We start from the raw sequence: 13,352 nt of genomic DNA, 5'->3' as shown, positions 1-13,352 counted from the left end.
CGTTGTACCATTGTTTTTTTACATATTTGGCCCAAAAAAAAATTATCCAAATAATTGATGGATTTAAAAATATAAAAAAAATTATTCAAAAAATTCACGTAACAGTGAGTGTGTCCCACTTTCATGGATTGTTAGCGCCCGAAGGTTTAAGGTTATCAAATTATCAAGTTCAAGAGGGACAATTAGGCCAACGTAAGATTCAAATATGCATTGAATAAAAGTCGTCAAGTTCAGAAGGGTCCTAATCGATTTATTATGTAATTGAAGTAATAAAATAATTTTGGTGATAACCTCCCTCTATTTGAAGTGCACATGAGCACATCCATCATTTGATTCTATTTGTATTCTACACTCTCGCCCCCTAATCGGGTTTTAACTTCTTTTTTATATCAATTCAGAAAAGAAGGCATGAAGGTATTCCACCCCTTCCTCTTTTGTGAAACTGTAACTACATAGATTGAAAATCAGTACCACTAGGAAGGTATTGATCTCAACTTAGTAATATTTGGCTCGCCTCGACAACTTTTTCGCGCTTAAAAGCGCCGCTATCTGTAATGACTGTAACTCGTTTTTAATATTATGCATCTATTTAACCAAAAAAAATGCAATATCAACTTGAATTATATTACCTAATACATACTAGCTAGCTAATTAGTTGAATTAGATCCGTTTCAATTAAAATTGGTAATTGGTTATCAATAAGAAAATTACTTTCTAAAAGGAATGTCAATAGATTACATTAATAAGGTTACTTCGTAAATACATACTTAAGTAATTGTAAGAAATATCTAAATTAAATAAGTAAGTAATTAAGTTATCTACTTTTTAAAATCATTCAAGTAAAGTAATAAACTTATATGTAAAATTAAATTATGACTTGTACATTTATTTTCTAAGATTTTGAGAACCATAACACTTTACCACTTAATTAAGCTCACCATGCTCTAAACGTTAGAATCCTGAAAAAATAATGGTAATTAATATAGAAAAAGGTGTTGTATTTCTAGCAATAAAGAAGATTATTCTTGATACATACATGAAATTAGATTTTATTTAAAGAAGAAAGAGTAACAATTTTTAATCACTTAACTACAAATCTCGAAAAATGTAAGCAATTTTTTATTCAATTTATTGGTGGAAATTAAAAAAAAAAAGAATTCAAGAATAAAAGAAAATGATAATTAATCAGTGTCCCAGTGATAGTGATAACAAAGATAGTAAGCCAGAAATAGTAAGTACGTCAAAACATTTGAACAGAAATAACCGTTAGAACCCAAAGTGAAATCTAATACACTAAATCTCGTTTAAATTTTGTCTTCATACCTCTTCTCAACAATGGCGCCTCTTCGAAATGTTACTTCATTATCAATAGTCACAATAGTAACGCTTCATCTCTTTATCTATATAAACTCTACATCCAAAATCCATTTTTCATATAAAAAAAAAAGGGTAAAATAAAAATCAAAGATTACAAATGGATCGTCTTTCTTCTTCATTACCCCCTTTATACGATCACCTTTTTTCTCCAATCTCAGATGAAGATTTCAAACTCTTTTACTCAACTGATCGCAGACTTTACGCGAAATTGATCAACCTTTTAGGTCGTGACCCTACTGAATCCATGCAAATCATGGCATTTTTCCAATGGCTTGAAGTAGTTGGGAAAGACTGGTCTTTTATGAGGAAGATTTATGATTTTCCATTCCCGTTGTTGAATGTGGCGGCGGAGGAGGCCTTAACCTGCCTAAAATGTGTGGAGGATGACAAGTTCAGTACTGAAAATGTTTCTCAGGAAATATTCTTGATTCCAAAATTGTTAAACCCCAAATTCACTCTCAAATACATTCATGAGAATCGGGCAAGCGCCATTCGTGGGGTCACGAAATTCTTTAAGACAGTTTGTCTTAGGGCTTTTGATGATATAGTGCAACATCCAAAGTATTTTACTAGGGAAAATTTGGTTTCACCAAATGTTTTAGAAGAAATAGGAAGTAGTAGTAGAATGGTGCCAATTATCAACCCTAGTCATCATGTCCCAAGTCATGTTGGTGGTGTTTTTTTAGAGTCTATGCATAGTCATGAGAACAAGGAAGAAATGGGAATTAACAGTACAAGAATGATGTCAATTCTCAACCCTAGCCATGTCCCAAGTGGTGGTGGTGGCGGCGGCGGCATTTTTTTAGAGCCTATGCATAGTGAGAACATTGAAGAAATAGGAAGGGCTACTAATAGGATGGTGCCAATTAATCCTAGTAGCCATGTCCCAAGTGGTGGTGGTGGTGGTGGTGTTGTTGTTTTAGGTTTGCCTCTTTTGGTTCCTACTAATCATATACAATATATGCCACAACCATTTATTGGAGGAAACTTGAATTTGCCTAATTATGGACTTTTCTCTCATGTGAATGCTACAAATATTGGTAGTGGAATTCATCAAATGTTGCCTAATTATCATCATGAATTTGGTGCACATGAGGAAGGCGCCCCTCAGGCTATGCACAATGATATAGCAGAATTGTTGAAGAACAGTTTGAAAATTCATGCTGAAGAAGAGAAAGAAGTCCCTCCTGATGCTAGGACTGTGTTTTTGACTTTCTCCAAAGGCTATCCAATTACTGAAACTGAAGTCGTAGAGTTCTTCACCAGGTACAATCTCTCTTCTTTTTTTTCCCTCTTCTGAATAATTAATTTCCTTTACATTTAGTTCCCTTATTCTTTCATTTATTTATTTGGTTTATTGATTGATTGATTTATTTATAGTGTTTACCAACTAGTAGTATATAGATGAATCTTAATATGAAATTCCCCACCTTTTGCATCTCAAAACATAAAGTGTCAATCCTGTAAAACACTTAACTTGATTGATCTCCCTACCACAACCTATGAACTCATTTAATTTGGCTAGAAAAAGATAAACATATCCCTCTTTTAAGGTTTAAATCCATGAAACGTACACTAGAGGTTCACTACATATTTTAGCGCATCCTTTTAATATATAGGATGAGTACAACCATTCTACCGATCGAACAATCTTAAAGAGGCAAAGCAACATGGCCACATGAAGCGGTTTCTATGAAGAATTTAGCTTGTATAGACTTAATTTTTACACGATTAGTGTTGATATAACATTTATACCTTTTTGGCCTTTTGGTTAAGATCAAGTGTTGTATATGCTTTTATCAGTTTAATATCTAATATGTGGGTCATCGACTCACATGATATTAACTCAATTTTTTCCTGGGAGAATGTCCACCACGGCAGCTTGCTATCGATGCTTTCAAGTGTCATCTTGGTATTGCACTATAGCCTTGGCCCGACACACCCCAAATAAAATAAAAAAATGCTATAGAAGGTTATTTTTGTCTTAATTAACTTCCACGTTAATAAAAACTTTACAGAGTTAGGGTCGTTTGGTTGGAATAGGGCTTATGCGGGTATAAGTTATGCCAGTAAAAGTTATGTTGGGATTGTTGTTTATTCACTGTTTGGTATGTTGTATTAAGAATGACAATTGTATAATTTTTAAGAAGAAGGTATAAGTTATACCGGTATTAATTACCCACCCTCTATAAGGTATAAGTTATCTCGGTGTTAACCAAACAGAATATTAAGGTGGTATTAAATTTTTATACCATCCCTATATCTTCTTATACCTCATACCAAACGACCCCTCTGTATGTATGTACGAAAACTAAAATATTTCTTAAAAGAGTTTTTCTCGTTAAGTCACTTATCATCTGATCCATTTAATATATATTATGCTTAATTAATATACTTGGTGATGGCTGGTAGGAAATTTGGGGAGGATATTGAAGCTATTTACATGCAAGAGGTTTCAGATGATGAGCAACCACTGTACGCACGCCTTGTAACTCGCTCTCATGCTGCACTTGAGGCTATTGTAGATGGTGGAAAGGCTAAATACAACATCAATGGGAAGCATGTTTGGGCACGAAAATATGTGAAAAAGCCAAATCCAAAGAACCAGCTTTCGCAATTTGAGCTTTATGAGGGACAAACCAGTTCACCAGTTGCATCCACTTCAGAGCTCTCTTAGATGCCTGCTTTATATGTGCTTAATTTGTTGTTGTTTTTATATTATTATTTACTTGGATGTTTATTGGATTTGAGTTTGATTATGATTTTTGCTTAAACTGGATATATTTTTTGTTGTGTTCAAGATTTGAATATTTATAAGTACTTCTCCGTTGTTAGAAAGATTGTCCTTACAGTTTTGGAATAGCCACTTGCCAGCACCCTTTTTTTAAAGTTTCACCAAGTATTAAAATTACAAAAATAGATATTTGAGGGTGGAAGACGTAAAATATATTAATACAACTTACTTTTACAAACTTTAATCAAACTCACACTATAAAAACCGCATCAATAATATTGTGTTTCAACCACCTAAACTTAAATGAGGAACTATGTATACCTTGTAGAGCATTAGCAGGAATTTTTGTAATGGTGGGGGAGTTCATTATAATTGACAAATTTTTTTTAAGGAGATTGAATATTCTGAACAGTCTAGAACTTTGTTTCCTCGATACGATGCATATGTCGAAGCCGAGCCCCTTGTATGCAAAATTAGTTCTTCTATCACTTTTAGAATGATTCTGAAGCGGAATCGTGAAATCTGTCTCAAACAACAAATATGAGATCTTTCATAACATTTGCATATTTCCACACACTTGAAAATTTATTAATTAAGTTTAGCGCTCCTACAACCTATAAATGGAGTAATGTCATTCCAAGAAATTACCCGCCACCTTCTGTTTCACGCCTAAGATGGATTTTTAGACGATTCAAGGAGGTAGCAACTAGCAACAAATCATCTTCAAAAAAAAAAACATAAGAAAAAGTACACAGAGAGAGAGAGAGAGAGAGAGAGTAAAAGTTATCCAGTCTTGAATCACTGGTAGAGAAGACATAATTTGTCTGAGACTGTAACTCTTTGTTCTTGAAAATGGATGTTTTAAACGAGTCTTTGCTAGTCTCCTGTGATTGTTAGTTATAAGTTCTACTAGACCCTAGTTGGCATTATATTAATGTGCCTCGCCATATTCGGATGTGTCATTTTTGAATCGATTTCCATCTAATTTTACTGGACGTTTTAGTACTTGGATATACCTTGCGGCTTGCATACGAGTTTGAATCCAGTAATTTTTTGTTCACACATGGTATTTGTGTTAATAAATTTATTAAATATATACATCAATTAAATTTAAAATCTAATTATTAACATTTAAAGTCATCATTCTAAAATTCAGAACCCTTAAAGTTGAAATACTGATTTTGCTAGCTTGTAGGATGGTGAATCGAGCTGAAAATGAGCGACGTTTTTTTAAGTATACAAATTAGTGATAAAGAGTTAAGTTCAGCGTAGGATAAAACTTCCAATAAGTTCAATAAGTTCTCTAGCAAAGCGTATGGAAAGTACTGTCAATCTGACCATCTGGATTAGTTTGAAATATAAACATTTAGTCTCAGCTAGCTAGGTTTTATGTCACGATTCCAAGTATATATACTGAGAGCATGATGGAACCTTTTAAGTTTAATTTGAGGGCGTTAGGTTCATCCAATATGTAAATTAGGTCACCGAACACAACACGTTAGAGGGGTTTGTGAATCGTCCAGTGCGGGAGACACCTGACATCATTTGGCGGAAAAAACTTTTTTATACATGTATGTGTAAATAATAATTTTTCTATAAGATAGCATGTGTACACACATATACACACTACCACATGAAAATAATAGAAACCGTATCTCAGTTTATTGCATAGATTAAAACCTTAGAAAACTTCGCCGGGTGAGTTTGCTCACATTGCTAGTCCCAACCCTGAATAAAGGAGGAAGACCGATGGGTTTTTAATGTCTTTGCCTTATGTTTCTTATATTTTGATAATCTGACAAACTTATTATCAAGAACCAGATAAAGAACCTTACCCACCTGGTGTACTTTTCAAATGAACAATGTTCAGTCTGATCTCCAGCAAGTGAGTGAACAACCACAAGGAAGAACACAACAGGGACCTGGTCCCTTAGGGTTCTCTGACAGAAGTACAAGTCAACTATACAACTGGAACGCAACTGCAGAAAGTGACTGTCTGCAACTGTACACGCGACAGTGCAGCAGACAGTGCAACAGTCATTTCTCATTGGGAAGAAGCGTGTACCAAGATTTGACATCACCATTGTGATGTCCTTTGTGGTATAACAACCTGGTGCAAGGCACAACACATTTACTTGTGCATTCAGTGATATTCTCTCAAGCATTAAAGTGTTCATCCGACATTGATGTTACTGGTGTGTCAAGAACAAGAAGACAACTCCACTTAAGGATCAGTTTCACAATGAGTCTATGTATATCCATAGTTGAGTTGTAATCTTGTTATTTGTTCTTTATTGTAACTCCTATCTTGCTTTCTTAGAAGTTTTGTTTTACGAAACCCAAAATTCGTAAACTTTCTAAGTTTATGTTGTGACTAGGTTTAGTCATAAGTTTAAAGCCTTTATAACTAGAGAGTCACAAAGTGGCTTGTGGTAAGAGTATCACAAGTTAGTTAAGTTGAATCCTTTGTTGTAGAGGTATTACAAAGTAGCTTGTAATAGTGAGATTACAAGTTAGTGAAGTTGAAAGCCTACAAGTGTAGGTCGTAGTTTTTGTCCCTTTGTGTGGGATTTTTCCACGTAAAAATCATGTGTCTCATTTACTTACAGTTTTACTAGCATTCTCAGCTTAACCTCATAGAGGACCAGGTACTCTACTGTTTGGTGGACTCATATAAACTAACAATTGGTATCAAAGCAGGTTCTTTCTAAAAGGTTAACACCTAGAAAGGATCTCAATAGCTTCTCCACTCAACTTTGAAGAAGGACAATCAACCTACAGACCTCCTAGATTCAATGATCAATACTACGGCTAGTGGAAGACTAGCATGCATGATTTTATAATGGTTGAAGATTCAAAATTTTGGGACATCATCTGTGATGGTCCACATGTTCCTATGAAGAAGCTTGAAGAAACTGGACCAATGGTGCCGAAAGACAGAAAAGAGTACAACGACATTGACAGAAAAGCCGTAGAAAAGAACTATTGCGCCATGAAAATCTTGGTATGTGGTATAGGACCCGATGAGTACAACAGAGTCTCGGCTTGTGATACTGTCAAAATAGGGGAAGCTTTGCAAACCGCACACGAAGGAACTACTCAGGTTAAACAGTCTAAGATTGACATGCTCACCATAGAGTGAGCTCTTTAGGATGAAGGATGATGAGTCTATACAGGATATGCACACCAGATTCACTTCCATCATAAATGAGCTTCATTCACTTGGATATGTTATTCCTAGAAACAAGCTTGTAAGAAAAATCCTCAGTGTTCTACCTGGTTCTTGAGAAAGTAAGGTAAATGCCATCACTGAAGCTAAAGATATACAAACTCTAACCATGGATGAGTTGATTGGTAATCTGAAGACATACGAGATAAAAAGAAAGAAAGAAAGACAGTGAAAGGAGAGAGCCGATGAAGGAAAAGAACCTGGTACTCAAGGCTGAAAGCAGTGACTCAAGTGATGAAGATAGTGATATGGCCTATCTTACTAAAAGATTTCAAAATATTGTTTGAAGAAATGGTGGTATACCAAAGAGGGGTAGTTCAAGTAAGGCAAGGAACAATGATCTCTGTCACAAGTGCGGAAAGCTAGGGTTTTATCAAAGACTGTCCACTTGTGAAACAAGAGCAGTACAAACAAAATCCTGACAAAGCAGCAAAAAGGAACCTGGTTCCAGACAAATGATTCAATCGAAAAAGTGCAGCTGACAATATTGTGAAGCAGGCTCTTACTGCTTAGGGAGACTCCTCCAATGAATCAGAAAGGGAACCATATACATAAAATAGTTCCATGATGGCAGTGGAAACTGAAGCAATGAAGTATGACTCATTGTTCGCGCTAATGGCTCAGTCTGACGAGGATGAAGAAAATGAAGATGATGAGGTAAATTTCAGGGATGTTCAGAGAAATCTGAAATCCTACTCTTCTAAGAAGTTAAGGTCATTAGCAAATATTCTAATTGATGCTTATTATAGCCTTGATAATGATAAGGAGATTGATGGGTTTTCAAATGTCTTAGCCTTATGCTTCTTATGTTTTGATGATTTAACAAACTTGTTATGAAGAACTAGATAGAGAACCTTGTCTCACAGGGTACACATCTCATGTGAAATGCTCGAAGTCAGAAAAATAGTGAATGGATCAACTACCACAAGGAGGAACAAAACAGGGACCCGATGCGGTGGTCCTTTAGGGTTCTCCGACAAAAGCACAAGTCAGTGATTGCACGCATTCAATATAAAGAGAAACACAACACGGATCTGCTCCCTTGAGATTCTCTAATAGAAGTACAGGTCAAGTGCACAGCTAGAATGTAGCAGAAGAAAGTGACCATCTAGCAATTGTTACAGAAGAGGAACACAACCAGGACCTAGTCCATTGGTGTGTCCTGACAGAAGTACAAAGTCTACTATCCAGTTGGAACGCAACTGCCCAGAAGTGGTTGTGCAGACAATGCAACAGTCACTTCTCACTGGGAAAAAGTACGCCACGAGTTGACTTCACTATCCATTGTGATATCTTTTGTGATAAAACAACCTGGTGCAAGACACACCATCATGTGTGCATTCAGTGATACTCTCTCAAAAAGAAGAAGCATTCATTCAGCATTGAAGTCACTGGTGTGTCAAGAACAAGAAGATAACTCCATTAAGTATCCATTTCTAAACGAGTCTTATGTACATCCATAGTTAAGTTGTAATCTTGTTAATTGCTCTACATTGTAATTCCTAGTTTGCTTTCTTAGAAGTGCTACTTTAGGAACAAACCAAATTCATAAACTTTAGAGTTTATGTTGTGACTAGGAATAGTCATAAGTTAAATCTTCTGTAACTAGGAGAGTTAGAGAGTAGCTTGTGGTGGTTGCATCACAAGTTAGTTTGAAGTCTTTGCAATCGGAAGTATTGCAAAGTGGCTTGTAATAGGTAGATTACAAGTTAGTTGAGTTAAAAGCCTACAAGAGTAGGTCGTGGTTTTTTGATCCCCTTGTGTGGGATTTTTCCACGTAGAAACTATCTTGCCCCCTTTACATTCAGTCTTTACTGCATTCTACGTATCAGTCTCATACGGGACTAGGTACTCCATAGTTTGGTGGACTCATATAAGCTATCAATTGGTATCAGAGCAGGTTCCTCCTATCAGGCTAACACCTAGGAAGGATCCTAAATGGCTGCTCTACCAAGCTTTGAAGAAGGACAATCAACCTATAGACCTCCCAGATTCAATGGTCAATACTACGGATGGTGGAAGACTCGGATGCATGACTTCATAATGGCTGAAGATTCAGAACTGTAGGACATCATTTGTGATGGTCCACATGTTCCCATGAAGAAACTTGAAGAAACAGGACCATTGGTGCCCTAAGGGAGAAGAGAGTACAACGACATTGACAGAAAAACTGTAGAAAAGAACTATCGTGCCAAAAAAATCTTGATGTGTGACATATGACCTGATGAGTACAGCAGAGTATCAGCATGTGATACTTCCAAAGAAATATGGGAAGCCTTACAAATTGCACACGAAGGAACCACTCAAGTCAAACAATCCAAGATCGACATGCTCACCACTGAATACGAGCTCTTCAGAATGAAGGATGATGAGTTCATACAAGATATGCACACCAGATTTACCTCTGTCATAAATGAGCTTCACTCAATTGGAGATGTCATTCCCAGAAACAAGCTTGTAAGGAAAATTCTTAGTTTTCTACCTAGGTCTTGGGAAAGTAATGTAAACACTATCACAGAAGCTAAAGATCTACAAAATCTAACCATGGATGAGTTGATTGGTAATCTGAAAATATACGAGATAAAAATAAAGAAATATAGTGAAAGAAGAGAGCCTAAGAAGGAAAAGAACCTGGTGCTTAAGGCTGAAAGGAGTGACTCAAGTGATGAAGATAGTGACATGGCCTATCTTACTAAGAGATTTCAAAAAATGATTTGAAGAAATGGTGGCATACCAAAGTGGGGCAATTCAAGTAAAACAAGGAACAACGATCTTTGTCACGGATGTGGAAAGCCAGGGCATTTCATCAAAGACTACCCTCTCGCGAAATAGGAGCAGTACAAGCAAAGTCCTGATAAAGCTGGAAAAAAGAACCTAGTTCCAGAGAAAAGATTCAATCAAAAATGTGCTGCAGACAATATCGTTAAGCAGTCTCTTACTGCTTGGGGAGACTCCTCAAGTGAATCCGAAAAGGAATTAGATGTAGAAAACAGTTCCATGATGGCAGTGGAAACTGAAGCAACGAAGTACGATTCACTATTCGCGCTGATGGCTCAGTTAGATGTTGATGATGAAGAAGATGAAGATAATGAGGTAAACTTCAGGGATGTTCAGAGAAATCTGAGATCTTATTCCTCTAAGAAACTAAGGTATTTGTCAAATGTCCTAATTGACGCTTATTATAGTCTTGTAAATGATAAGGAGATCTTGACTGTAGAACTAGGGGAGGCCGAGCAATCTAGAGATGATCTAGTGGTCTGTGTAGTGGACTTAAATGAAACCATAGCTAATCTTGAACTAGAGAAGGAGACCCTAAATGAAAACATAACCAGTGTGGAGAATGAGAGAGATGATCTGATAGTAGTAGTTGTTGATCTAAAAGAAAAATAGAAGGTCTTAGCAATGAGAAACACTCCTTAGAAGAAAAAATTGCCTCCACTGAAGAGGAAAGAGATGACCTTCTAGTGATATGCGATGATCTAGAGGAAACAATTGAGGGACTCAATAGAGAACATAGGAATGTAAGTCTTGGGAAAGGGAAGGAAGTAGCCAGTGAGTCGCACGTCTTTCTTGAAAAGGAGTTAACCGCTGTAAAAAACATTCTCTGTAGTGAACTCGAGAGGAATCAACAACTCCAAGCTGAGTTGGAGAAAGTAAGAAATGATCTTGAGAAATCCTTAAAATGGACCTGGTCCTCAGATGCAGTCACTGCCATGTATCTCAACAATAGTGGGAACAAGTAGGGCATCAGGTTCCAAAGGGAGAAAACTCCCTACAACCCACACAACAAGTATGTCATTGTACCTGATAACTGGCTATGTACCCATTGCAGAAATAATGGGCATTTTAAAGAAAATTGCCAGGCCAGGGTTCAATCTGCTCAAAAGAACAAAGCATTTACTGATAGAGTGACTACTAGCAAAGGACCAGGTACCACTCGCAAAAAGTGGATGTTGCCTGCATGGACCAAGAAACCCCTCATTCATCCTTTTTATAATAACAAGGGACCCAAACTAGTTTGGGTTCCTAAATCTAACCCTTGATGTGCATGTGCAGGGAGCAGCGAGAGGAAGCAGATTGCGATGGACTATGGACAGTGGATGCCTAAAGCACGCAGCTAAAAAACATCATCAAATGATTCTCACTAAAAGCCCTACAGGAAAGGAATATATCCTTGAGAAAAAAGTAAAGGGTACATTCTCAGTAAATAAAAAGGGAGAAAGTTTCCTTTGGCACTCGAGTAGGAAAAGACGGAATTGGAAAGTGATACATGGATAGTGCTCATCGCCTATGGAATTAAAAAAAATCCTGGGCAAAAGTAATGAATACTGCTCTCCTCCTTGAGAACAGGTGTCGAACCAGGTTTCTCCTAAAATCAAAACTCGCCAGGAACCGCCGATTGGAAGAAAATGCTTTGTTCCTGACAACAGGAAGGATCAGCTTGGGAAGCACAATGCAAATAGACGAGTGAAGGAATCCTTCTGGGAACAACCCACAAAACAAGGCCAAAAGGTCTCCAACAAAGGAAGCACTAGATGACATGAGACACTCATTAGGTATTCATCAAGACACTCTCCCTTGCCAAGAAAGAGACCATGAGGATGAATATGATGAACCAATCTTGTCTCTGGGAAATATCTGAGGCTTCAAATTGGGAGGATGATAAAGTGAGCAAGATGAAGGAGACTGGCGAAAGACAACGCAACATCATCTTCCATGTCTCACAAAGAACCTGGTGCGTCACTTGCTACCACTGAAGCTGAAGGAAGAAGTAAAGATACAGCTCATGGCCTTACATAGGCAACAAAACACGAAGTGTGAAGAAATCAAATTAACCTCCATATATCTCTCTTCAACCAACTTCTATATCAAAATGGGAAACCAAAGTGCACTTGTCATGATTCATGCCTCATCTTATGGGAGACAAGGTAGCAAGACGAAATGACCTCATCAACAACTGAAGAGAAATTGCAAACACATTGAAGAATGAGATCCTCATTTGAGGGTCAATATGAAGGAGGGATTGGTTGGTGGAAAGCATTGCAAAAATAGAAGATCAAACTCCAGATATCTGCATCAAAGCCTCGAGTAGGGGATATTTCGAATAAATCGAGGTTAAAATGAGGTCACAAGAATCTAATGAAGAACCTAATTTTCCATTTGTTGGCTGTGTAAGACACCTTCAGGTAAAGATAGCTAAAGTATTTTCTGACCAAGCCTAACTCACATCAATACCATTGTAGGTAAACACGCATGACGATCATAGAAGCTAAAGGTATAGCTATGAACTACAAGGGGGAAGCTGTTAAAACCTTGTTCAAAAGATTGCTCTGGCATCAGGTTCTCGTATCTGAGGTTAGTAGTAATGTGCTTAATTTTTGCATGCCCTTTATAAACAAAAAAATCATATAAATATTTTGTAATTTAGCTGCCACGTCATTCGACTTTTCAACGTCTGAGTGTCATGTCTTGTCAGTCAAATCCTTCATCCCCTCTGCACGGTAACATTTCCCCACAAATCTACTGCTATTTTCAGAACTATTCAAAACCTGTTTCTCTCCCAACTCATCATTAGTTCTTCCTCCAATAAAAACAAACTTCCCCTCTCTCTCACGGAAAGTTATGAACCTTCATCCCCTGTGTATAGATAGGATCCTCTTCCTATCTATTCCTTCCTCTCACAACACATATACTAAGTACTCATCCAATGGCGATCGAACAATCTTCTCATTCCCCCGCCATTAACACTGCTCCCACCTCTTCATCATCCTTGAAATCATTCCTAGAGGATCATTATTTCACACCTTCTACCACGTTATACACTTCTGGGTCCTCCTCCACCCCTACAACTTTTCCATTTCTGATAAACCCTGTTTACTACTATTTTGAGAATCCTATATCTAGTTAATCCTATGATCTCATCAAGGATCACATAGGAGGTCTTACTCCTCGAGCATCAGAAGCCCCTGAGGATGATCCTAACCAGTATCTGAACACCTCCATGTTGGAATC

General features: G+C 37.0%; 2 protein-coding genes and 1 non-coding gene across 3 annotated transcripts; all 3 read left to right on the top strand.

The window, feature by feature from the left end:
- The first annotated feature begins 1,939 nt into the window (after positions 1–1,939).
- Positions 1,940–4,067, top strand: LOC104230864 (uncharacterized). The gene is made up of 2 exons (XM_009783760.2): positions 1,940–2,643; positions 3,790–4,067. Exons 1-2 carry the CDS (start codon positions 2,003–2,005, stop codon positions 4,052–4,054), a joined length of 906 nt encoding a protein of 301 aa, XP_009782062.2. The 5' UTR covers positions 1,940–2,002; the 3' UTR covers positions 4,055–4,067.
- LOC138869907 (U2 spliceosomal RNA) lies at positions 3,129–3,324 on the top strand. The gene has a single exon (XR_011400148.1). It is a non-coding gene; the product is annotated as a U2 spliceosomal RNA (small nuclear RNA).
- A 3,840-nt stretch (positions 4,068–7,907) lies between the features above and the next one.
- LOC138869176 (uncharacterized) lies at positions 7,908–11,879 on the top strand. The gene is made up of 7 exons (XM_070146773.1): positions 7,908–8,116; positions 9,575–9,974; positions 10,173–10,671; positions 10,734–11,079; positions 11,173–11,248; positions 11,397–11,543; positions 11,691–11,879. Exons 1-7 carry the CDS (start codon positions 7,908–7,910, stop codon positions 11,877–11,879), a joined length of 1,866 nt encoding a protein of 621 aa, XP_070002874.1.
- The last annotated feature ends 1,473 nt before the right edge of the window (positions 11,880–13,352 follow it).

This window comes from Nicotiana sylvestris, chromosome 5 (genome assembly GCF_000393655.2).
Source record: "Nicotiana sylvestris chromosome 5, ASM39365v2, whole genome shotgun sequence".
Lineage (NCBI taxonomy): Eukaryota > Viridiplantae > Streptophyta > Magnoliopsida > Solanales > Solanaceae > Nicotiana > Nicotiana sylvestris.
Note: the sequence above shows the minus strand (reverse complement) of the source record. Positions and strands in the feature narration are given on the sequence as shown.

Bases quoted from the DNA above. Each gene is read 5' to 3' on its own strand.
- LOC104230864 (XM_009783760.2), top strand. From the start codon at position 2,003: ATGGTGCCAATTATCAACCCTAGTCATCATGTCCCAAGTCATGTTGGT. The intron at 2,644-3,789 runs GTACAATCTCTC...GATGGCTGGTAG, and splicing joins GTCGTAGAGTTCTTCACCAG to GAAATTTGGGGAGGATATTG.
- LOC138869176 (XM_070146773.1), top strand. From the start codon at position 7,908: ATGGCAGTGGAAACTGAAGCAATGAAGTATGACTCATTGTTCGCGCTA. The intron at 8,117-9,574 runs GTTTTCAAATGT...TGATGAGTACAG, and splicing joins AATGATAAGGAGATTGATGG to CAGAGTATCAGCATGTGATA. The intron at 9,975-10,172 runs GTGCTTAAGGCT...CTCGCGAAATAG, and splicing joins CTAAGAAGGAAAAGAACCTG to GAGCAGTACAAGCAAAGTCC.